Below are 25410 nucleotides of genomic sequence, written 5' to 3' on the forward strand. Positions count from 1 at the left end.
CCGGCGCCTCTGTGATGCCATCAACCCGCGCGCCGCCGCCCGCCCCGCTGCCTTCTGCGCAGTCGCGGCCCGGGCAGTACGGTGGCTGGCGCTCGGCGGCGGCGGGCTGCGGCCGGGGATGCTCCAACGGGCGCGATGGCCCCCGCCATGCAGCCGGCCGAGATCCAGTTCGCTCAGCGGCTGGCGTCCCACGAGAAGGGCATCCGGGATCGGGCGGTGAAGAAGCTGCGCCAGTATATCAGCGTGAAGACGCAGAGGGAGACAGGTGGGCGCCCGGCGGTCCGCCGCGCACATGGCGGCGGGGGCTGGGGAGCCCCGGGTGGGCCGGGGCGTGCGGGGAGGGGGTCCGGGCCGGGGGAGCCGCCGGCGGAGCGGGGGTAGCGTGCGGCACTGATTCGCACTCCTGCATGTGCTTCTGTGTCCGCTTCCTGCTGGGTCTCGTCCGGTTCTACGGTTGAGGGACTGCGGCCGACAGGGTTAGGTGGTCTGCCGAAAGTCGCAGCGAGCGGGGAAGCTGAGAGTAGACGCGTTCTGTCCGATCCCATGCCTGCACGTTGGATCAGTGGACTCTCCTACTTGCTTCTGGTGCGCTCGTCATTGAGTTACGTCCTCACTTGACCAACACCTTTAGGTGCTGGGGTTGCAGGAGAGAAGATAGAAACCCTACCCTCGAGGAAATTGTCCCGGGAAATCCAGGGAGGAATAGATAACTGAAACAGGGCTCGTATAAGTGAGGTAAAGAAAACGAAAACCAAGGAAAGAGAGAGCTCCTCTATACAGGCCGTTCCACAGGCCTCTTGGGGTGGCGTTCAACAGGTCTGAGAGGAGGCGAGAGGGAAGAGCTGGAAGGTCAGTAAGAGAGGGCGAGGGTGTTAACAGATGAAGTTGAAAAAGTAGGCAGTGGCCAGGTCACACGGGGCTTTTGTGGTTTGGATTTTAACTTCAGTGGGGTGCCATTGACGGATTTTGTTACCTGATCTGTAAACCCTTGAAGGCATGAACTACTTTACGCAATGGAGGTTTTTATTGCACTAAGATAAAGTCTGATTTGTTTATTGCTAGTATTAATACTTTGAGTCTATTTGAAAGAATTGATATCATTTATCCCTGTACTGACATCCTTAGTTTGTTTTATTTTGACAAGAAATCACGAAAGACTACCCAGGAAAAAGAAAATACAGTTTCATGGGAAGTCTGCTAGAAAGAGGAATGAAGCCAAGCTTTCTGACTTCGATTCTGTTAGGGGTCTTCCCGACAGATTTAATTTATTCTTATCCCATGTATGCTAGAGGTTCCGAACCTGAGCCTTCTATCCCAGACCTCTGCTGTTTTCAGCTCAGATATGCCCTACTCACCTGACGTCTCCACCTGCATGTCCTCAAACTCAGAATGCCCAAAAGTGACTCATTTTCTTCCCTCCAAAACCTCCTCTTCTGGTGCTTCTCTGCTGCCTGTGGTCTTTTTAATTTTTGGCCATGCTGCACGGCATGCGGAATCTTAGTTCCCTGACCGGGGATCAAACCCACACCCCCTGCATTGGAAGGCGGAGTCTTAACCACTGGACTGCTGGGGAAGTCTCTCATGCTCTTTTATTTTGGATGCCAGTTTCCATCCTCCACTCAGACTCTAGCTGGACACGTGCATGGCCTGGACTACTCTTCCTCATCCTCTCCCTGCACCCTGCATCCACTGTCCTTTGGTCTTCCCTGTCTCCTCTCCTGAATTACTCTGCCCTGATTGAAGGCCCCTCCATCTCATCTAGACCTATGCACTTGCTTACTTCCTGGCTGATCTAACAACTCCATTTGTGCCCCCCTTGAACCCATGCTCCACAAACCAGCCTGGGCTCATCTTCCTAAAACAGCTGGATCACATCACCACCTTCTTGGAATTCCAGGTCTGCGGACCGTGATCTGTCCTCTCTTTCTCCCCACCTCAGCCCCTATGTGACTGCTCCACACTGATTCCTGGTGTACAGTACACCATTTATCACCTCTACCTTCACTTCTCCTGTTCACTCAGAAGAGGTTCCCAGCCTTGATCCACTCCCGGCATTCAGTTCAGCATCGCTTGCCCCTAAATTCCTTACCTGTCACTTCACCCTGCTCCTCTAGGATTTGGAGATATCCAGTATGTGTCTGTTGTGGCACTTAGCTATACTGTTTCGTATTATCAGTAGATGTGCCATTCTCCCCCCAAAACACTGTAAGCTTCCGTCTGTTTTCCTAGCCGGAAGTGAGCGCACATCCAGACACACGAGGGCCTTCCCGTGTACAGGAACAGAAGAGGGACCAGATGCAGTACGTTCGGGCTGAGGCAGCCAGACAGAGCCTGGTGCTCAGAGCCCCTTGGTGAACAGGCTCAGGGTCTGAAATGCCAAGGTGATGCTGGGGGAGGAGGCCGGGGGTGTGTACCAGTGCCCGGGGTCCGGTCTGGTTAGCGCCATCCCACCTGAGTTACTTGTCCTGTACTCCTTTTCACCACCACGCCCACACTGCAGGGAATGTAGCGGGCCTTCCAAAAAGTAACTGCAAAGTGAATGTCTAGACAGTGATGATGGGACAAAATAAAACTATCTGCCACAGCTGTGCTCGTCAGAATAGAAACACAAGTTTGGAAATAACTTGGCCTGACAGCGAATCTCACTGACAGACCCAAGTTTTCTGTGTCGTCTTCGGCATAGAAAAGGCAGTCTGAAATATTACTCTTTTTTTTTTTTTTTTTCCCCGATATGTGGGCCTCTCCCGCTGCGGAGCACAGGCTTCGGACGCGCAGGCTCAGCGGCCGTGGCTCACGGGCCCAGCCGCTCCGCGGCATATGGGATCTTCCCAGACCGGGGCACGAACCCACGTCCCCTGCATCGGCAGGTGGACTCTCAACCACTGCGCCACCAGGGAAGCCCCTGAAATTTTACTCTTGTTGTCTGTTAGCAACATAGAGAGCTTCGTGATTTCAAAAACAAATTGAAAATCTCTGTAGAACTTAAAGCAACTCGATGTTGCTCTGCTACTTTAAGTGTTCCTGTTGATCACTCACAGTTGTAGAATAACCATGGTTTTATTCACAAGGGCTCATTTCGTCCCTGTTTATTCGTTCATATATTCAGCAAACGTGTGGAGCGCCTCCTCTGTGCTATTATTATTTCGTGCACTGCTCTTGGCACTGGGAGTGCAGCAGGGAACAGAACAGACAAGCATCTCGGCCTCTTTTATCCATTCTGCAGCTTTATGCATTTAGCATCCAAAATTGGGATAAATTTTAAAATCAACCTTGTGACAGTTTCGTTTGCGTTCCTGCTTTCTCTCGGCAGCACGTAAGATAACAGTACATCTTATAGTTGATGGTGTCTTAGAGCCAGTGGCAGTAATGGGGGAAAGAAGTGTTTCTTCATACTGGCAGGGTTGGGGTCTCTCAACTCAGTAGTTAGAGAAATGGGGAGCTATGGCTGTTTCCACACAGGTGTGGGGTCACGTGTTACCGGCTAAGCTGCCTCCTGGGCTGATTCGTGATGAGAGGAGCTGTTGGACTTGCTGTATCCACGTGTCACTTTCATGTTCACCTCATTCATTCTGAAGCAACTAAACCTATATTATTGTTAGAAACTTAGTTGTATTAAGTTTAAGAAACTCAACCCCCAAGAAAAAAAGACAAATCCAAAAGCAATTGTGGGACAAAACTGCTTCAGATATGTCGTAATTCATCTTCAGGGTCTTGAAGGAAATTAGATGATGAGCATTTCTCTGTTTTGCTTTACATGCTTCAAAGATTGGTACCTTGTTTTTACCAGTTAAATTCCTGGGTGAAAATGAGGGATTTATATATATATATGTTGGAAATAGGTGGGGTTTTTTGTTTTTTTGTGTGTTTTTTTTTGCGGTACTTGGGCCTCTCACTGTTGTGGCCTCTCTCATTGCGGAGCACAGGCTCCGGACGCGCAGGCTCAGCGGCCATGGCTCACGGGCCCAGCCGCTCCGCGGCATGTGGGATCCTCCCGGACCGGGGCACAAACCCACGTCGCCTGCATTGGCAGGCGGACTCTCAACCACTGCGCCACCAGGGAAGCCCCGGAAATAGGTGTTTTTTAAGGGAGATGAGCTCTACTAGGCTGTGGGTAGAGAACGTGGGACGATCACAGCGATACCCGCCCACCATGTAGTGCTTTGCTCTTACAACGTGCTTCTCATTTGTACACTTAGTTTTGACCCTACGCGTGAAACTGACACGTGTCACAGGTGAGGAACAGGAGGCTCAAGGCCTTTCTAGGAGTGACAGCCAGGAAGGAGCTGACCAGGGCCTGACCAGTGCTTCGTTTCCGCTGTACTTGGTTGCTCCACGTAGGATGAAAGTCAGAATACTCTTTCACGTCCAAGCCCCTTTCCTGCCCGCTGTCCAGGATCTGCTCTCACCTGTCACTTTGTTGAAATGTGCTGTTTTCCCTCACAGAGGCCTCTGGAGTGCATCCCAGCACACCTTTGCCTGGTACAGGTGTGGGTTATCCAGAGATGCTTCAGTGCCTCACAAGATCACTTAGAGGTGGTTTGACATGCTGCCGCCCTTAGAGCAGCCATCTGGAGATGAATACACACTGTGCTCTTTTTAAGTGAAAAGGCTTCTGAGCTTGAGCACACACACCTGTGCGTTTCTGTATCACACATGAGTGTTGTGTAAACACACACAGGAAAGATGCCACCAGGCAGAGAGCAGTGGTCCCTCGGGGTGGGGGGGGACTGGGTTTGGGAAGCAGTGAATAAGCCACTTTCAATTGTGTACTCTGATATAGTATATGACTTTTTTGCCATAAATGTTCTTATTGGTTAGGACTCTTTTGTTGGAACTTGACAGACTATCCAAGCCACACTAGTCTTCAGGGGAAGAAAACCAAAGCACAGCTTTATGCAGGAGCCCCACTGATGGCACCAGAGCCCAGCTTCTCTGCAGACAGCTCTGCTGCCCCCTGATGCTTCCATTCTCAGACAGGCTCCCAGCCGTGTGGCAGGGTCCAAACCGTGGCTTCTCTTCAAGTCTCCCAGGAGAGATCAAGAGTCTTTCCTAAGGCCTGAGCACGAGGATCTTGTCCAGCCGTGGGATGACCAGTCCATTCTCGCGCCAGCCCTGTGGGCAAGAGTGTTCCTGCTGCTTTGGCATAAGCCCAGCTGGCTGCTTCCCTCCACATAGGTGAACCCTGCCCAGCCCTGCCGTGAAGGGGGCAGCCCTGGAGGGGGAGACTCTGTAGCTGCTTGGCAAAAACAAGGATGCCCAGTCCCAAGCCTCATGCAGGAACTGGTGTCATTTAAATCCGGTTTCATCAGTGGTCGTGCTTTTCCAGTTTCATTATGATGAGTTTTCTCAACAGTAAAAAGAAGAAAGAAAACAGCCCGTGATAACATTTTGATAATCTCATGCAGTTCTTTTTTTCTTCTTTTAATTAAGGAATATTTCAAGTACATAATTTCAAATATCAGTACTTTGCTTCAGTATTTATTAATTGCCTGGCCGGGTTGTCTGATCGGCCCACTTCCTCCTTCCCACGGGATTCTTGGGAAGCAAATCCCCAGCCTCTCATTTCATCTCCTGATACCTCAGTGTGTATCTCTAAGATAGGGACCCTTCTAACCTAACCACAGCACCATTATCACACCTTCTGAACATCTTTCCTTAATATGAAATATCCAATCGGTTGAGTTTTTCCCATCATTCCATAGATTCTTTATGACAAACAGAATCCAGACAAGACCCACCCATTGTGTTTGGTCGATATGTCTACAAAGATCTTAAATTCCAGCAGGCTTATCCACCTCTTTTTCCCTTGCAGTTTATTCATTGGAGGAACTGGGTCATTTGTCCTAGAGAGTTTCCGACATCCGGGGTTTTGCTGGCTGCATCCCATGGTCTCATTTGACATGTTCCTCTGACCCCTATATTTCCTGCAAACTGGTATTAACAGCTAAGATTTGAAGTGGTGTAGATTAGCTTTTTCGTTTTTGAGAGAATACTTAACAAGTGATGCTGTGTCCTTCCTGTTGCGTCACATGGGACATCTAACGGGCTCGGGTGTTGTTGGTCTGATTCATCCATTGTAACGCTCCTCAGTGTTTGTTCACCTAATGTTTTAGCAGCCATTGATGACCCTTGCCCAGATCCACTAATTCATTAGTCTTAACGTGATTGGTTATAAACACAGGTGACTATGACAAAGTGACTACAGTCGTGACTGCAGTTGGCTCTGCTCTGGTGGAACTTACCACTTACACCATAGCTGTGTAGTCAGGTGTGGCTTATTTATTACAAGATGGGGAGGAAACCAGTTGGCACATCATTTGCCCGAGCCCTAAAGGAAAGGCACTTTAATAAACCACTGTTACTGTCGTTTCTGGGGAAGTGAGAGCCCATCACAAAGAATCAAAATGCACTATAATGAAATTGTTGGTATGAGAAAGGTCTTTAGTAACCTGGAAATCAGTACCTATAAAGCTCTAAAGCATACTCTGAATAAAATACATAAACCTCATTCTATCAAAAGGGATCTCTTTGTCACTTTTAACTTAACTATGCTTTGGAGTATTGAAATCACATTGATTCCAAATACATACTTGTTTACATTCACCTAGTTTATCCTTTGCTGCTCCAGAAGATTCTTCTTCCTGGTACCTTCTAGTGAAATATTAATAATGACCATTTGTAACAGGCATCAAGGCTTGAGGATTCTGTTTGTTCTCCATAGGCTTGGAAACTGCAAGGGTGTACACTTACCTGATTTTGTGGGTTCTTATGTTACTCAGCAATTGTTCCCTGACACCTGGGGTCCACCCAGGAGACAGAAGTCTGCGTGCCACTTGTGGCTTGGTCATAGGCGGTTCAGGCAGAGGTGGGGGGCTTGAATAATGAGTGAGAACAAGGCTGACCAGGGTGGTGCCACTTAAAACAAGACTACGCTTGCCCAGTAAATGAAAACTGTAACCAGGAGAGAGGGAGATCAAGGTACAGCCGAATGTACGATCCTTAAAAGGGTCATCTTTGCAAAAATATCCCAAAGCTTTGCCAGTTTCCCTGGGCTAGTTGTACGGGACTTACGCAAATCCTTCATCTTTTGTAGGATTTGCAATTTTGCTTTGCAAGAGCAGTGAAAATGTTGGTGTGCAGGATGAGGTGCTAGTTTTAGGCAGAGGGCCACTTGGGGGAACTCGTAAATGGCCACTGAATTAGTTAATGTTTTGTTGTGATGACATTTGCTTCTTTCCTCAGATAATAAGAACACGCCACCACTACGGCCCTGCACCATAGCTGATAAAACTGCCTAATTTATGTGTGTTTGTTTTATAACAGCAAGAAAATGTATGCTTCAAATTTAAAAAGACATTTGCAAGTGAAAGAATGAAAACGTATGCAGTATTATTTTCACGGCTTACGTGGCAGTTCTAAATTTAGAAAGGAAATGTTTGGACTCTAAAATAAGATTTTTATGCTGTTTTACCCTCTAGGAGGTTTCAGCCAAGAAGAACTTCTAAAAATATGGAAAGGGCTCTTCTATTGCATGTGGGTGCAGGATGAACCCCTTCTACAGGTAACCTACAGTTCCCTTTGTCATATGACTGGATTTTTGGCACAGGTGGATAAGAGACCTGCCCATTTTATGCTGTATCCATCCCTAATGTACGGAAACAAACTGAAAACCATTGCTTCAAGAGATCACTTTCTGACCTCTTGTCCATATAGAAAGGAATGCAAGCAGTGAGGTTAATTATCTCTTCAAAGAGCAAAGAAGACACACAAATTAGATTTATTATTTCTCTGTCACAGTTTCATAGGTTCCACGGTAGGTTTTATTTACATTACTTATTTTAAAGTTTCTGTTATATCTTTTATTATTTGTGGTCCAAAACAGCATGGCACTAGTCTAAGATCTTGTGAGCTACCCTGGCTCCAGGCCCACCTCTGCCACAGCCAAGTGGGTGCCCGGGACTGGGCGGCCCCCATGCTGGGGGCAGGGTCTTTGTAGAGTGAGCAGCGGCCCCAGATCTGATGGCCTCACCCGCAAAGGCAGTGGAGACTTGTCACTGGTGTGCGTGCTCACCTGGACCCCTGTCTGCCGCGCACACCGAGCCCCGCCACCAAAACTGTCAGAGAAAATGGCTTAGGCTCTTTAAGAGCTTTGTTCTGCCGTGGAAAAGCAGGCCTGCCTTTGTAGCAGTAGAGGGGCAGCCTTAGGAAACGCTGTTTGCAGCCCCCTGACACGTCGTGGGTAGGTTTTACTCGGCTGGGTTTTACCGTGCAGCTTTGCCACTTCCCCTAAGCTGTGTAATGACTCACTTTGATTTATTGCCTTTATTCCACTGAACATGTTTTGAGTAGGATAGCGGAGCAAAATATTTTTAAGTTACATTCAAAGTAACAGTAACCAACAGCTTTAGTGGAGGAAGAAAACAGATGAAAACAGATAAAAGGGAAGATCACTTGCAAGTCTGGGAGTTCATTTAAAATGCGTAAGAAAGACTTGAGTCCAGGTAGTATCGACAAGGATTGTTCTTCCCTTCTGTAGCTCATAAACAGTTACTTTGTTGACACTCCCCAAGGCAGGTCTCTTCATAGACCGAGACACCAAATTCTCCCCAGCGAGCTTGTGTGGCTCAGCAGGACGGGCTCTTCACGTGGCCTTGGATGCCCTTAACCTTTCCCACCGCCCTGCCTTTGCAGCCTGTCTCTGAGCAAGCCAACGAGAGGACTTCCTGGTTCCGCACGGGAGGACAGTCCCGGTGTCTGCCTGCCGGCAACTCCCCCTCGTTGGCACCTGTGTTTCCATTATTTGGGGGTTTGGAATCTCAATTCAAGTTGTATCTTGACAGCCAGGACTTGTTGACAGCTAGTGTGTTTCTTCCGTAGGTCATTTGAGCGCATAGCTAGAGATGGCTTGCGTAAGCATGCGGCTTAGACAGTTCTCAAAGGCATGTTGAGTTGGCGCAGGGGTCCGTCGAAATTGGGAATCTCACATTTGATGAAATCCGGATATCCAGATACAAGCTTCTTAGTGGAAGTGACATTGAGAACGAGAGCTAGCGACGCCCCTCCCCTCAGGCCGTGATGCTGTCGTGTCAGTGGTACCGCGTAATAACCCCGATGTTTCTCCCCAACCCCGCCTTTGCAGGAGGAGCTAGCGAACACTATTTCCCACCTCATCCATGTTGTTAACAACTCAGAGGCCCGTAAGTCCTGATGTTTCCATGACTTTTGAAACTTCCTTGTTCATCAGACTTGGTAACTTGCCTACGAAATCTAGTCAATATTGTTTCTTCTCCTTCCTTCAAAGTCTCCGTTTTCCAGTGGGCTAGCTTCATGTGAACCTGGGCTGCTAGTGTGTAAATGTCAGGTGACAAACCGTCCCATGGGGAAACTGTTAAACACACTGAGAGGGTGACGAAGGAGGTGTCCTGTGGGACACCACATCGGGCATCTCAGAAATTTCAAAAAAATATTTTAAGAAATAGCAGTCCTCCAGAGTTTCCAAATCCTGAGTTACTTTAGCACTCTTAGAGGCTGTGTGTGACTATGCTGGTGTTTGCAGTAACCTCTGGATGTAGAGGATGGCTCACCCTCCTTAAGACTAGAGCCATTTAAGGTCATCGCTGGTAACAAGCTGTAAAGTAACCCCTCTTGACCAAAAAGAATAAACAAAGGGAGGAATTAATTATTTCTGAGACACTCAGGCTTTGATAAGCTACAGAGGAAGAGAAAGCAGAATTCGCCTCTTTTGCTCAGCCCTCCTCAGAACACAGCCGTCCACTGGCCTCATTAACCCTCCGTGGTTCTCTGGATTTTAGCAGGGTCTCAGCTGACTTCGTAAGGACCAAAATTCTACACATGGAGTATACTGTAGCTTTTCATATATCAAGAGAGAATTGTGCAAAAAGAAGTAAAGCAAAAAACCCAAATTATTTTGGGGTGAAAAGGTGCTAATTTCATGGCTCAGAAGAGAAAAATAGAATGTTTTGTTAGACCTCACCCAGCTGACACTGAACATGAAAAAAAAAAAAGCCGAGTTTCTCCATGGATCCTCCAAGTGTTCATCAGAATTAATGGCTTTGGGTTGACCGTTAGGTAGAGACGGGCTTTGGAAAAGGGCCAGTAGCTGGGGCTCAGGAAATCTTTTGATCTTTAACAGAAACGTGGCTTGGCAGTGGATAATGAAACACTCTCCAGACAGCATTCAAGTTGAACGTTAAGATATTACCAGCCTTCCTGTTATTAAAATATGCTTTTATTTAAATGTAAAAGAAGTTACTGAGCATACTTAGTTACTGACCAGATTTTCTGGCTGCCCAAGAATTCTTGAGAAGAGTGAATACACAATCCTAGTCTGTTTCCCTTCGTTACTTTCTTGCTCTGTGGTACCATGGTACCCTGTAAACCACGCGTTCAGAGCCTCTTGTTCACTGCAGAGTACCTGTTCATCCAGACCTTCTGGCAAACCGTGAACCGGGAGTGGCCAGACATCGACGGGCTGCGCCTGGACAAGTACCACATGGTGAGGGCGGGGCCACAGCCCCTTTGCTCGGGGCTGGGGGCGGGCGGCAGCTGGCGGACCGTGCCAAGGTTGGTCGGTGCGGTGCACGGTAAGGTGACCAGCGGAGAGCATTGGAAGATGTGCTCAGAGCCGTCTGTTTTGTTTGGGCATCCTTAGTGAACAGTTTTTGTTCTAGAAGCTAAATATGATTATTGCGGAAACTTTTTCACTTTGGGGATGCAGGCTATACCAGTCATTCTGCTCAGCTGATGGATATTTCTCACTTTCCCTTTCTTTGTAACAAAAGTTGTCTGTCTCTATAGCTGATCCGTCTGGTCCTGAGGCAGTCCTTTGAAGTTCTGAAGCGAAACGGCTGGGAAGAAAGGTTGGTAAACTGTATGGGTTAGTGTTTGGGGGCCTTAAAACGTTTAAGGCAATAGTGTGGTTTCAGGTCTTTCAATTAACAAGTTTGAATCGCCTGATCCACGCCTTCCACTCTGCGTACCAAGAGCCAAACATCCTTTCGCGTGAAGAACTTCAAATCCAGCAGATCTGAGCACACGTGACAGTTAGCATTTTATACTTGTTTCAGTGGTTGTCAAGCTTTTTCCGCCTCGCATTGCTTGTTAAGTAGGGGGGCACGAGAGTGTTGCCAGTTTCTCTGGGGGAAGAGAGGATGTTGGCAGCTGGGGTTAACAGAACCGTGTGTGTTGTTTCCTGTAGCCGAATCAAGCTCTTCCTGGACGTCTTGATGAAGGAGATCCTACATCCTGAGAGTCAGTCTCCGAACGGAGTGAAATTCCACTTCATTGATATTTATCTGGATGAACTGTCCAAGGTGGGAGGGAGAGAGGTAAGAAGTGGGCAGACACCCTGCAGCAGTGTAATTTGGCCACAGCTCCCCCAAACAGGCAGGGTCTTGGCCCTGCTCTGAATGTTCTGTGAGCTGGGGGTGGAAATGCTGTTTGCTGGCGCTCAGGGTTACCAGCCACAGTAGCAGCACGGATGGGTCAGCCTTTCTTTTGACGTAGTTCTTCCCCTATCTAGGAATGTGTCCTAAGCAGGTGATGGGTCATGTGGATAAAGATTTATGCAGTAAGGGTGTACATGGCAGTCTTATAAAACAGAATTGAAAACAGCTTATGCAGTCCAACAAAGGATTCTGTAACATGAGGAAGTGCTTGTGATGTTGAGTTTTTAAAAAGCATTGAGGGGGGACTTCCGTGGTGGCGCAGTGGTTAAGGATCCGCCTGCCAATGCAGGGGACACGGGTTCGAGCCCTGCTCCAGGAAGATCCCACGTGCCGCGGAGCAACTAATCTCATGCGCCACAACTGCTGAGCCTGTGCTCTAGAGCCTGCGAGCCACAACTACTGAAGCCCGCGCGCCTAGAGCCCGTGCTCCACAGCAAAGAGAAGCCACCGCAGTGAGAAGCCTGTGCACCGCAACGAAGAGCAGTCCCCGCTCGCTGCAACTAGAGAAAGCCTGCGCGCAGCAACAAAAGACCCAACGCAGCCAAAAATAAATTAGTTAATTATTTTTAAAAAATCAGTAGGGCGGGCTTCTCTGGTGGCGCAGTGGTTGGGAGTCCGCCTGCCGATGCAGGGGACACGGGTTCGTGCCCCGGTCTGGGAAGATCCCACATGCCGCGGAGCGGCTGGGCCCGTGAGCCATGGCCGCTGAGCCTGCGCGTCCGGAGCCTGTGCTCCGCAATGAGAGAGGCCACAACAGTGAGAGGCCCGCGTACTGCAAAAACAAAAACAAAAACAAAACAAAACAAAAACAAAACAAAAAAAAATCAGTAGGGCGACTTCCCTGGTGGTCCAGTGGTTAGGACTTGACGTTTCCAACTGCAGGGTACACGGGTTCCATCCCTGGTCGGGGAGCTAAGATCCCGCAAGCCATGAGGTGCAGCCAAAAAATAAAAATAAAAAGCAGTAGGGAAAAAAGGCCACAGACAAAGCTGGGCAAATGGTGTGGCTTTTTAAGTATATATTCATCTGTGAACAGACAAAGGGCTAGAAAGGAAGTACACAATTTTTAGCACGCCAGTGAGTATCTGAATTGGGGATTAGGAGGAGTGGTTTACCCTCCTCTTTCACGAGTGATCTGCGGTGAACATTTGTTCTTTAATTCCTCACCTTAGTGTCCGGGAGTGTCCGAGTGGGACTTCTCCGTGGAGGAAGGCGTATGTGTTGGGAATGCTGGGAGGGGCATCTTCTCTGGTCACTGCACAGAGATGCCCAGGTGGCTGGATGGCGGCCGTGACCTTCAGCGGAGTGTGTTTCGGGCGTTGTGAGATACGTGTTGGTCTGATGCAGTCTGTGTGAGAAACACGAATGGTTCCTTTCTCAAGGACACATCAGAAAGGAGAAAGGCTCTTTTCTCCGCCCTCATTGTTTTTCCTCTTTCTAAATTACAGCTGCTGGCCGATCAGAACCTCAAGTTTATTGACCCATTCTGCAAGGTGGCCGCCAAGACTAAGGAGTAAGTATCCACGTGTGTTTTTACTGCTTCGGTTGGTGCTTCATTATGGGAGGTGGTGGTAAAATTGTAGGTGAAGCATGGCGCACAGGCCCTCCAAAGCTAAGAGCAGCTGCGCGGCGTTGGAAGGAAGCTCTGAGTCGTGGCTGGGCCCCCCAGCGGCTCCAGGAACCTCGTCCTCCCATCGCCCGGGCTCCCTCCCACCCCCGGTCCCTCCCCCTCGGCACGCGGCGCCCAGCTGGCCCCTGGCGGCTGCAGCTGGTTGGCCCGGGGGTGTGGTTAGAAACGCGGGTGCCGGCTGCTGGTCCCAGCGGGTCCCCGGGGGGCTGGATGGGGTGTGTGGTGACTTCCTCCACCTCCCGGCCCCCTCTGTGCTCCTTTAGGGAACCAAGTCCAGGCCGACTGTTAACCACACTCTCTCTGCTGTGCTTCCGCCCTCAGCCAGACTCTGGTACAGACTATAGCTAGGGGTGTTTTTGAAGTCATTGTAGATCAGTCTCCTTTTGCACCTGAAGAGACGGTTGAGGAACAGAAAACCAAAGTGGGTGACAGTGACCTCTCTGAGGAAGAGACGTCTGGAAATGAGATGACATGGAGAAAAGCAATCAGTAGAAAGAAAACAGGTAACAGGATTTACTTGAAGAGTCTTTCTTAGGCAAAGTTCACTCAAAGGAACACTTTTTAATACATTTGTTGCCAGCTCACTGACTACACCCTGGAATTCATCAGAGGTGCCTCTGCCTTGGCCACCACCTGGGAAAGGAAGTAGGGCTGTGTTTAGACACTCGGTTCCAGGGCCCCTGGTTACACTGGGGCTCACGCACAGTTCTGCAGTTCCCAGGGCCGCAGGGCTTTCTTCGAGGGTTTTGTCATTTTTGTTGCCGTTGCTTTGGGTTTTGTGCGTTTTTGTTGTTTCAGCTTTTTTTTTTTTTTTTTCTTTTTTGGCTGCATTGCAAGGCTTGTGGGATCTTCGTTCCCCGAACAGGATTGAACCCAGGCCCTCGGCAGTGAAACCACCGAGTCTTAACCAGTCTTAACCACTTGACTGCCAGGGAATTCCTTCGGCTTTTTTGATGTGTTTAAAAATCTTAATGTGGTCTCGTGTCTGTAAGAGGGTCCCTGACGGGAGACCTGATTTACTGTTGCATTGGGAACGCATGCTTGTTTCTGCAGCTCTCCTTTCTGTCTCCGAGTTCCTCCAGGGTTCTTTTTCTTCGGGTGTATAAATAACCACTGTGGATGGACCCTGTTCTCAGCGCTGTTTGTATCCGTGGGAATTGCGTGGGGCATTTAAAATGCAGCCTCATCAGAACTCACGTTGGTTTTCAGCATCTTGGTGCCACGGTGTCAGGTAAAAGGCTAGTTCAGGTTGTACCCACGCTTTTGAAATGTTCTAGAGCCATTGAAAAGGAAAGTTTTCAAAAACTAATAGAGAGGGGCTTCCCTGGTGGTGCAGTGGTTGAGAGTCCGCCTGCCGATGCAGGGGGCGCGGGTTCGTGCCTCGGTCCGGGAAGATCCCACATGCCGCGGAGCGGCTGGGCCCGTGAGCCGTGGCCACTGAGCCTGCGCATCCGGAACCTGTGCTCCGCGACGGGAGAGGCCACAACAGTGAGAGGCCCGCGTACCGCAAAAAAAAAATAATAATAATAATAATAATGATAGAGAAAATATAATTTCAAAAAATTTTTTGTAGCAGGACCAAAAAACTCTGTAGAAGGTGCCTGATTTGTATATTTAGACATATGCATATAAACATGTACGTATGTATCTGGAAGGATATACACCAAGGTGGTAAGAGCTAGCCCTGCGTGGCAAAATTGTGGGTGATTTCTATTTTCTTTGTACTTTTGTCTGTTTTTTCTAAGTTTTCTTCAATGATCATATATTCTTTAGTCAGGAAAAGACAAATCTTTACAAAAGAAAAAATAAAATATTCTAATTGTAAGCTCAGCACGAGTGACAACTCACTGAATGGCCTTGAGCACATTTTGACTTGGCTCTGGCCCTCTCCTTCCGCCACGTCTGTGTCTGAACTAGAGCCGTTCCCCCTCTTCCCTGAGCGCTTCCCAAGATCCCCCCCCAGGTTCTTCATTAGATGCTTGTGGGACCCGCCCAGTCTACTCCGGGCTCTGCCCTGAGGCCACACCACTCAGGAGCTGATAGGATTCCAGAGACACCTTTGAGACACCTTTGAGAGCTTGTGTGATTTCAGTAGTCATTTCTATCTGCTTCTCCTTGAGCTTTAATGCTCTTTGGATTATTTCTTAAATGCCAGAGTCACATAAACATCAGCCTGCTGTGTTTCCCGAGGCGGCACCCTGAGAGTCAGTGTCCTACTGTAGAGAGTTCACCACAGCCTCAGCTTTCCTAAGACTAGGGACAGACCCTGTCTGCCCTCCTCCCACTGGCCTGAGCCCTGGCCCACAGGTTTCCTGTCCACCTCCACTGCACTCCACAGTGGGGTTTTGTGTACAAGGTAATTAAAAGGCAAAATGTGTGATTTCTCCCAGGTGTTTTGTTTTTTTTTTTTATGTCCCAGGACTAAAAAACCAAAACATCTTTGGGAGATTTTATAAATGTACTTGCAGCGTTTTGTCTGTAAAGAAATGTTCTTCTTGGGACTTCCCTGGTGGTCCAGTGGATAAGGCTCCGAGCTCCCAATGCAGGGGGCCCAGGTTCCATCCCTGGTCGGGGAACTAGATCCCAAGTGCCTCAACTAAGACCTGGCGCAGCCAAATAAATAAATTTAAAAAACATTTTTTTTAAAGAAAAGAAAAAGAAATGTTGTTTTTCACTAAGAGGCACCTAATTGGACGGTGGGTGGCTCCCTTGGGGGTAGCCATGGCCACGTATTTGAGTTGTGTCTGTGGATGTGTTCCTTGATAGCACTGGGCAGATATCACTCCAGAAAAGAGGGAGTCGGTGAGGAAGGCAGACGGGATGGCAGCGGAAGCGTGGAGGACGCCGGGCTGCTTCTCCAGGTTGGTAGCAGGTGTTGCTTTTTGTAGAATGCTGTGGAGCCGCCTGGCTGCTGGGGAATTAGGGTCAGAGCTGATTAAACCACATGCCTAATGCATAAGGTTTTTTTTAATCCCTCAGTCACTGGTGTAATGAGCTTATTGGAGACAAAGAGATTTAAGTATGATGGCAGTTTGAAAGATGTTGGTCTTTGTTTTGGCCTGAATTACTGAGATCTGTTCTGTTCCATACCACAAAGCGAGCCCAGTGGTACTTTTCAAATAAAGGAGGTTTACTACGATACCAAGTACAAATTGAACATCTGGATTAAATTCACAGAACAGCATAGCATACCAACTAAATTTTCGGAAAAAAGAAAGAGAACAAATATAGAGTAGCTTCTTCTGAGAACAAATAAAAGGAAGTTTTCAAGGGCAGTGCTTAGGCTTCTGGCTGGCAGGCCTTAGGCATGCTGTGTACACCAGCCTGTTGGGGGATGCTTCCAGAATCCCCAACTCTGGGTTTCCTGTCTCTAGTTGATGTGATTTTCAAGCCAGGCAGCGTTGTGCTTTGGGCTGATGTTTAGTTTTTCTTCTCACGTAGTTTGACTACAAGGCAGTTGCTGACCGACTCCTGGAAATAACCAACAGGAAGAACATCCCTCCCTTCAACAGGAAACGTCTCTCCAAGCTAATCAAAAAGTAAGTGATCGGGGAAGGTTTCACCTGATCGTCATTCGCGTTCAAGTCCAGCCCTTTTGTTTCTTGCCATGAGATGAACTGTCACCATGCTTACCGTTTTTCTCGGTCCTTTAATATCATTACTCATAGTCTTGCAGTACCCACACGTAACCTGAAAGATTCTGTAAAAACAGCCACTCCCGTGCCCCTCAAGTTCATTCTGCGGAGGCAGCTAAACCCACCTCTTAGCTGTTTCGTGACGATGTAGAAGGAAGCCTGTGGAGAATGTGTAGTCTGCTAATCAAGAAATTGCAGGGTGGTTGGAATAGCGCTGCGGCTGTTTCCCCTCCCTGCCCCCTAGCTCCCACTTTGTCTGCCAGAAGTGCGGTTGTGACAGCCATTCAGGTAACGCACTGCGCAGCCCCGGGCTTGTGACTGACAACAGGGAGCAGGTGAACTTGATCACGCACTCCGGGAGCGGCCCTGTTCTGAGCGCTGCGCGGAAATCATTGCACGTCCAGGACAGCTTCTGTCGCTGCCCCACTTCACACATGAGTTAGCTGGGGCACCGGGAGGCGACCGATGGCCGGGCTCGCAGCCGCCAGACGCAGCTGGACGCGGGCCTGTCTGCTCCCCGGCGCTGCTGTGCAGCCCACGCGCTGCCACACGCACACACCTCACAGCACACCCTGTCACGGCACACGCCCCCCCCGGCACACGCCCCCTCACTGCACACACACCCCACCCCACCCCGTCACGGCACACGCCCCTCACAGCACACGGCCCTCACGGCACAGCCCCCCCCCGGGGCACGCCCCTCACCGCACACACCCCCGTCACGGCACACGCCCCTCACCGCACACCCCCCTCACGGCACACGCCCCCTCACGGCACACACCCCCCCACCACGGCATACGCCCCCCCTCACGGCACACACCCCTCATGGCACACGCCCCCCCACGGCACACACCCCCCCACCACGGCATACGCCCCCCCTCACGGCACACACCCCTCATGGCACACGCCCCCCCACGGCACACCCCCCCACACGCACACGCCCCCTTACAGCACACTCCACCTTACAGCTCACGCCCCCCACATGCACACGCCCCTCATGGCACACGCCCCCCACACGCACACGCCCCCTTACAGCACCCGCCCCCCACATGCACACGCCCCCTCACAGCACACGCCCCTCACAGCACACACATCCTCACGGCACACGGCCCACACTTCCTTTTGTTCTAATGCAGCAGTCGTGTAGAGCAAAAAACGGCTAGGCTGTCTCCACTTGGTAACAAAGCAGAGAATGCAGTGTATGTAGAGATGTTAGCTTCTTCAGCCTTAAGAAACAAGAAGATTTAAATTTCTCCGTTTCATTTGGATGTGCCAAGACAAGTCTTTAGATCCTCGTGTCATTGATGATATGAGGGCAGTTTTGTCTGTTTCTCGCCCTTGCCTCCCACCACCTTCCTCTTCCTCCTCCCGTCCTAGAAGAGAAGGGAGCTGAGTTAGCAAACTCCAAATATTGCTTACCCTTTAAGCTTCTATATATAAAGTGGAAAACATCAAGGTCCTACTGTATAGCACAGGGAACTATATTCAACATCGTATTATAAACTATAACGGTAAAGCACGTAAGAAAAGAATGTATATATGTGTATAATTGAATCACTTTGCTGTATAGCAGAAATTAATAACGTAAATCAACTATACTTCAATAAAAATATATTGATAATAAAACATTCAACTGTATGCTTTAAATGGGTGAATTGTTTAGTATGTGAATTATATCTCAATGAAGATTTTACTTTAAGGAAAGACACGTATCACTTATATTTTAAAAGGTTAGTGCATATGTTTACAGAAGACAGAAAGACAGGGTTTCTCTAGGAACCTTTCTTGTTTTCTGTTTCAGATTCCAAGATCTTTCTGAAGGTGAGGAAAATGAGAAGATTATAACTGGTGATGTTAATAAGCATGGGCCCCACAGAGGGCGGTTGTGCCAAATTTTGAAAAACAGGATTGAGAGACGCGAATTGAAAGCATGAGAAGTTAGCCTGCTCAGCTGAGCAGAGGCCCTCGCAGGAACCCGGCGTTGGGCCTTTTCCAGCCCGCCGCCCACCCCCCCGTCCAGAGACCAGCGCGGAGCCAGACACGGGCTCTCCCTCTGGACGCCAGGGCGAGGGCTCGAGCCCCTGGGGCGGGGTGGATTCTTCATGAAGAAGACAAGCTGATCTCTCAGAGTCCCTTTCATTTGCTGTGTGATCAGTCGTCCCCCAGGGGAAGCTGCTGCCTGTGGGCTTGGTTACATTGGAGCCAAGTGGATGGTCTGTTGCCCCCGCCCGTCTTGCACACGGAGAGCTTAGAATCGGAGGGCCCTGCAGACCTGGCTAGGTGTGGAGGGTGCCACCCCAGGTCCGCAGTCCCTTGCCTCAGCTGAGAGATGCACAAAGTTTTGTTTTTTTGTTTTTTTTTTTAATATATAAATTTATTTATTTATTTTTGGCTGCTTTGGGTCTTCGTTGCTGCGCGCAGGCTTTCTCTAGTTGCGGCGAGTGGGGGTTACTCTTCGTTGCGGTGCGTGGGCTTCTCATCGCGGTGGCTTCTCGTTGCGGAGCATGGGCTTCTAGCTGCGCAGGCTTCAGTAGTTGTGGCACGTGGGCTCAGGAGTTGTGGCTCACAGGCTCTAGAGCGCAGGCTCAGTAGTTGTGGCCCACGGGCTTAGTTGCTCCACGGCATGTGGGATCTTCCCGGACCAGGGCTCGAACCCGTGTCCCCTTCATTGGCAGGCAGATTCTTAGCCACTGCACCACCAGGGAAGTCCCCACAAAGCGTTTTTAAGTCTGTACTTCCTGGGTCCCAGCTTTTGGGTTGGGGTCGGGGGAGTAGTGAGGGCCCTATGGCAGAAATCAGGGTTAAAACTCGACCCACGTGACGTGGGGAGGGGCATGGCTCGGAGGCCCTGGGGACAGAGCGGTGCTGGTCTCAGAAACCTGACCAGGAGGGGCTTTGGTGTCCAGCAGGCAGTATCTCTCACCTCAGTTTTGCTGAGGACACTTCTGCTGACGAAGATGACCAAACCCTCAGTCAAGGGAGGCATAAGAAGAAAGGGAACAAACTTCTGGAGAAAACAGACATGGAAAGAGGGAAAGGTGAGCCACAAAGCCCGCAGTCTGTGAGGGCGGGGCTGAAAGGGCGGCGGCGCGGGGACTGCCTTTGCCATCCACACGGGTCATCGCAGAGCGGAAGCCGTCGCTCTGAGGGGCTGAGACAGAAAGTCTGTCCGAGTGTTTTGCTGTTTCCTGTGGAACCACGTTGCAGCCTCCCTAAAGTAAAGGCATTTACTGACTCCTAGTGGAGAAAGTGGGTGGGGACAGGGAGATGCTGGGTGGACACTGCCCTTCGGAGCATTTGTTTTATTACTGGGTCTGGGCCTGAAAATTAGCAGAAATCGGAATACTATTTCAGATCCATTTATATCAAAGCAGGCCTTAGGAAGGTTTCCGGTCACAGCTGGGGCAGGGAAGAGATGGGGCCAGGTGAGGAAGCTTGTGGGGTTCGAGGGCACGGAGGAGGACCTGTTGGGAGGCCGTGGGGACGTGCCCTGGGATCCCCCACAAGGCCGGCCAGGTGGCCTGGGCACCGGGGCGCTCACTGACCGGTTTGTGCCTCTAGGAACCAAGTTCTCTCCTGCCGAGGAAGAGGAGAGTTCAGGCAGTATTCCAAAGAGAAAAAGGAAAAAGAAGAAGAAGAACCGCCTCCGGCCTGAACACCTACGGCCCGGTGGTGAGGCCATGTGCCCAGAGCAGAATGGCAGCCGGCAGCCCGAGGCCGGTCCCGGAAGAGCCCAGGAGGCGAGTGCGGCTGAGCTGGGGACGGTGGCCACATCCTGCCCCCGGGAGCAGGGTGGCTTGGAGCACGCCTCCGTGCATAGCAGGAGAAAACGACTGAGGAGGAGGAGCCTGAGGGTCCAGGTGGAGAGCCTGGAGGGAGCGGCCCCGGCTGGTGGCGCCCCAGTCCTGAAGAGGAAGCGGGAGCTCGGGGCCCTCCTGGTCAACGGCAGCGGCCCGCCCACGCTGGCCTGGCCCCTGCCCCGGAGGGAGGGCCCTCCAGCGAGCCCAGCAGACAGAGGGGACTGCCCTGCCATCCTGCCCCAGGGCGGGAAAGTGAAGAAAAGGAGCGGGGAGTCCAGCGGCCTTGACCTCTACCACCTGTCTGCTCAGAAAGCTGCCATTTTGAAAAAGAGGAAGAAAATGAAAGAGATGTCAAAGTTGGCGGAGCACAGAGGGGTCAAGCTCGTCCAGGCTCTGGTAAGGCGGCCGGGCCCAGGGCAGGGGGGCTGGAGCTCCCGGGCAGGAGTGTCAAGGCCCTACCTCCTCAGCCCCATGGATGGGCAGGGCCGGGGACAGCCAGCCCCTGGCCCAGGGAGCAGTCATGGCTCCGGACAGCCTCTACCAAGGAGCAAGCAGTGACCCACCTTGGTGGCTTCCTCTGCTTCCCCCCCAGCCCCCACCCCTCCGGCTACGCAGAGGCCAGGGCAGGGCCGGCCTCAGGCTGGGGAACTGTCCCCATGGCCAGCCCCAGCAGAGGAACAGGCAGGTGTGTGTCTCCGTCACACGCTGATCTCGTTTTTCTTTTTCAACTCATGGCCAGTCCTGGGCTCCTTTGGCAAAGGCAGAAGCCCCAAATTCTCTTATCTCACTGATGTTTTTAATGAAAAAACTTTTTGTCCACTTGGATCTCTAGAGCCACCTGTAGACGGGGACCTGGGCTCTAGGTCTGCGTCTCACACCCCCCTCTCTGGACGTGCAGTGCGTCTGTGCCAGTTGTTGGCAGACGTCGTCTCCCTAGCACACGGCCCGCCGGCGGCGCCCATGCCGGCCTGGCTGCTTCTGCCTCTGGCGGCAGAGCTGAGGAGTGCGACAGAGACCTCACGGCCTGCAGAGCCAGAATCGTTTACTCCCTGGGCCTTTCCAGAACAAGCTAGCTGACCCCTGCCCAGCGTGTGTATCTGCATCTCCTGCTTTGCAGCAGTTACGACATCAAGGCCCTTGTCTACAGAGCTTGTGTGGACTGGGTTAAAAGCTGCTTCCGGGCCTCACAGTGCAGGATCCCTGAGTGGGTCCGTATTCAGTCTGAGCCAGGGAAACGGGGCACGCAGCTGGCATTTGGGAAGTCTGCTCTCACCTCAGACCTTCCCTGACGGCCATGTCACCCGTGTCACCTTCTCTGGGCTCTGCAGCCTCTGCCCTTCACCCACTAGTCCCTGATGCTCTTTCTTCACTGAGAATATCAGAGGAGTTTCCTTCTTCGAGTCTCGTTTCTCTGGCCCCTGGTAGCCCTCCTCGGAGAGGATTAGAGCGGCTGCTAAATAAGTCACAGGGTCGAGGGAGGTTTTCCTCCCCAAGGGGTGGCGTGTCTTGTCCCTGTGTGCGACACCGTGGGTCCTGGCCAGGAACACCAAGGACTTGCCAAAACCACCAGTGGGCTGCCTTGGGCTTCCCAGACCCCTGAGACCCCAGGCATAGAGCGGGGCCCGCCGTGGGGTTGTCAGTGTAAAACGTCCAGGGGACATTCTGTGTCTGCCTGTCACGGACCCACAGAACCTGGTAGCCTCACTCCCGTGCCAAACTTTGCGTGGCCAGTGATGTCTGATCAGAAATGAATGTGAATTACTGCCTAGTAGACGGTCTCTGAAAGGCGGGAATCTTCAGGACACGGGCATGAGTTTGAAGATGGGTAAAAATGGGTTCTCGTGGCCGAGAAGGTAGACCTCTGGCCGTCGGCATGGTGCCAGCGTGGGGAGGCGGGCATTCGTGTGTGTGTGGCGTCTGCTCCGGAAGCGAGGTGTTTGCACACCTGGAACAGGAAACGGGGGGCTTGGGGTGAGCTGGTACATGGGTCCCGCCTTGTGTTTGCTCGCTTCCTGCATTCACGGGGGGGTGCGACCCCCATTCACCCCTCTGCACACAGGGGAGCAGTGGGGCGCTCAGCCCTTTGAAGAAGCAGCTGAGGACCCAGAAGGACTTCGTGAAGTTTGACGCCTCGTCCTCCCCGAAGCCCCTGTTCTTCAGGAAGGCCAAAGGCAGCGGGGCCGCCACCTCGCCAGGCCCCGGGCTGCAGGTACCACCCCCCACCCCGCCGCCCGCTGTCCAGGCCCCGGGCTGCAGGTACCACCCCCACCCCGCCGCCCGCTGTCCAGGCCCCGGGCTGCAGGTACCACCCCCGCCCCGCCGCCCGCTGTCCAGGCCCCGGGCTGCAGGTACCACCCCCGCCCCGCCGCCCGCTGTCCCTCTGCCACCCGAGGCGCGGACAGGGGCTCTGCACGCCGGCCTCGGGCCCCGCTCCGGCCTCTGCTGCTTCCCGCGGCGTGCCGGCCTTGTTCAGGCAGCCATTCCGGCCCCGGACAGCCCGAGGGCTCAGCGGGGAGCTTGAGGTGCGGTCGGTGACACCGTTCCGCGTCGCCGGGACTGGGGTGCCGCGTCCGAGAAGTCACGGGACTGGGCGGCAAGGCGGGGACGGAAGCTCTGGGGAGTCTGGGTCCGCAGATCTGCCTGGGACACGAGGGGCGTGGTCAGGGCGAGTGGCAGTGGTGAGAGAGGGCGGTCACTGTTTCAGGGCTCAGGAAGGCAGGGCCAGCCGTGCCGAGTGCCCAGGCCGGGCCGCTGGGGGTGTGTCCAGTCCACCTCCAGGAGACAGAGGTCCTGGCGGAGCCATTGTGGCGGGCGGGCCGAGCTGGCCTGCTGGGGACACCCCCGGCGAGTGCACATTTAAATAGCACCCACTCGAGCCGGCAGGGTGACTGCTGCCTGTGTGTCTTTTAAGGTATTTTAGGGATATTTGTTCAATGACTCAAGACTCACACAAGCCAAGTCCCTCTCAAAATGTTGGTATTAAAGCAAAAATGGTATGAAGTAGAATTATGGGATTCACACAGATTTGGGATTCTAAGAAGGATTTGATAAAGTGCTTCATAATGCAGAGCGGGGACGCTTCTAGGAATTTGTCAGATAGGAAGCAGTTACTTAATTTTGATGAACTGTTAGAACCTCCAATCCGCTTGGAGTCCTCCTGCACAGGAAGTTGGGAAGTGCCCGTCCGTTGCCCCCAGAAGTCAGGTTCCGTGACAGGAGCGGGCCCATCGCTCCCCTTATGAGGTCACGGCGGGGCTCTGGGACGAGGTGGATGGAGTGGATGGTGAGCTTTCTCTTGTTCCCGGGAGGTTTCAAACACCGTAATGCTGCTCTCCTCCCCGGGACCCCAGTGACAGGCCGTTACTGCAGAGCGGGGCTGGCCGGCCGGTGCTGGACCTGCGACGCGGCCCCCGGGGGCTCTCGGGGTGGCTGGGCCGCTGTCCTTTGCTCCTTTCAGTGTCGTTTTCTTCTGCAGCCACACAGAACGCCGTCCAGCTCCAAGAAGGTGACGTTCGGGCTGAGCAGGAACATGACGGCGGGTGAGTCGGCGTCCGCTCTGTGGGGCGGGGAGGGCCTGGGCCCGTTGCTGAGTCGCTCACGGGGCGGCCGGGAGGGCCTCGGCTTCCAGGCCTGCCTGCCCTGATTCTGAAGCCCTGTCGGCCCGCGGTCTGGCGGTCTGTCCTGCCTCCGCGAAGGTCTGCAGGCTGCCTGCCCCGGGGGAGAGAGGAAGAGGGGCATGCTTGTCTTACGCTTTCAGTACGGGTGTGATTCACTTGCCTTGCTTTGTCTTTCAAAGGAGGAAACCAGGGTTTTTTCAAGTACATAATGAGTTGAGGTCCTGGCTGTTTTTAAGGACCACAAGTAAACGTGTGTGTGTGCACGCGCGGGTGCATGTGTGTGTGCGTGCGCACACGCACGCGTGCAGAAGGGAGGGACTGTCTGGAGAGGACCTGTGAAGCTCTCTCTTCAGCGCTGGAGAAAATGGGGGGAACAAATCCACCAGGAAGGAAAGGCTCCTCCTTCAACTGTCTAAACCTGGGGTTCATCCCAGACCCAAACTGGGGGTTCACTGAGTGCCCGTGTTCCGTAACCATCCCCCGGGACCTGGCCCGCCTGGCGCTCCCCCCACGTCCGTGCAGGCGGCCTCAGGGCCTTTTCCGTGGAGGGTGAAAGTCGTCCAAGGGAAGGAGCCTCACTGGCGACTCCATTTCCTCCCGGGCTCTCGGGCCCTCTCTGCGCGCCTGGCGAGGGCACCGCCCTGCCCGGGAGTGAGCACACGGCTCGGGTCCGGCGGGAGCCTGCGCTGCCGGCGGCACCGAGGTGGGCGGATGGGTAGGACGGAGGGACGCGTGCGCACCCTGTTAACCTGTGGCCTTGCTTTCATCTGGGGCAGAATTCAAGAAGACGGACAAGAGCATCTTGGTCAGTCCCACGGGCCCCTCCCGGGTGGCCTTCAACCCCGAACAGAGACCCCTCCACGGGGTGCTGAAGACCCCCAGCAGCTCGCCGGCCAGCACACCCCTGGGCACCAAGAAGCCGCTGGCCAGCACGCCAAAGAGGAGGCCGACGGCTGTAGACTTCTTCTAGGGTAGTCAGTCCTTTCACAGACTGCTTTTGTACAGAGTATTCTATAAATTATAACGTTTTAAAGGTGGGGCCTTTTTATTGTTTTATAAATTCCCATGAGTTGTGTGTACGAGGTCCTGGGTGAGCCACGGGGCCGCGGGCGTCTGGGTTGAGCTTCTGCTGCAGACGACGTTCGTGCTCGAGCTCTCCGCTCCCCGGGTGTTCCCAGCTGTGGGCGACCTCAGGGCCCCCCGCCGTGGCGGCAAGGCCCGTGGGCTGAGAGCACGCTGCCCGGTGCCCCTGTACTGATG

The 25410-nt window shown here is 52.3% G+C and overlaps 1 protein-coding gene across 1 annotated transcript; it reads left to right on the forward strand.

Moving 5' to 3' along the window:
* Nucleotides 1-135: 135 nt before the first annotated feature.
* On the forward strand, nt 136-25181 carry RRP1B (ribosomal RNA processing 1B; the record flags this gene model as incomplete). The annotated part of the gene is made up of 16 exons (XM_079704219.1): nt 136-265; nt 7479-7561; nt 9140-9197; nt 10431-10516; nt 10819-10880; nt 11219-11348; nt 12917-12981; nt 13420-13601; nt 15865-15959; nt 16540-16637; nt 18535-18554; nt 19643-19771; nt 20295-20929; nt 22593-22742; nt 24009-24072; nt 24927-25181. 16 exons carry the CDS (start codon nt 136-138, stop codon nt 25118-25120), a joined length of 2181 nt encoding a protein of 726 aa, XP_079560345.1. The 3' UTR covers nt 25121-25181.
* Between the last annotated feature and the right edge of the window lie 229 nt (nt 25182-25410).

This window comes from Hyperoodon ampullatus (assembly GCF_949752795.1).
Source record: "Hyperoodon ampullatus genome assembly, chromosome: 5".
Taxonomy (NCBI): domain Eukaryota; kingdom Metazoa; phylum Chordata; class Mammalia; order Artiodactyla; family Ziphiidae; genus Hyperoodon; species Hyperoodon ampullatus.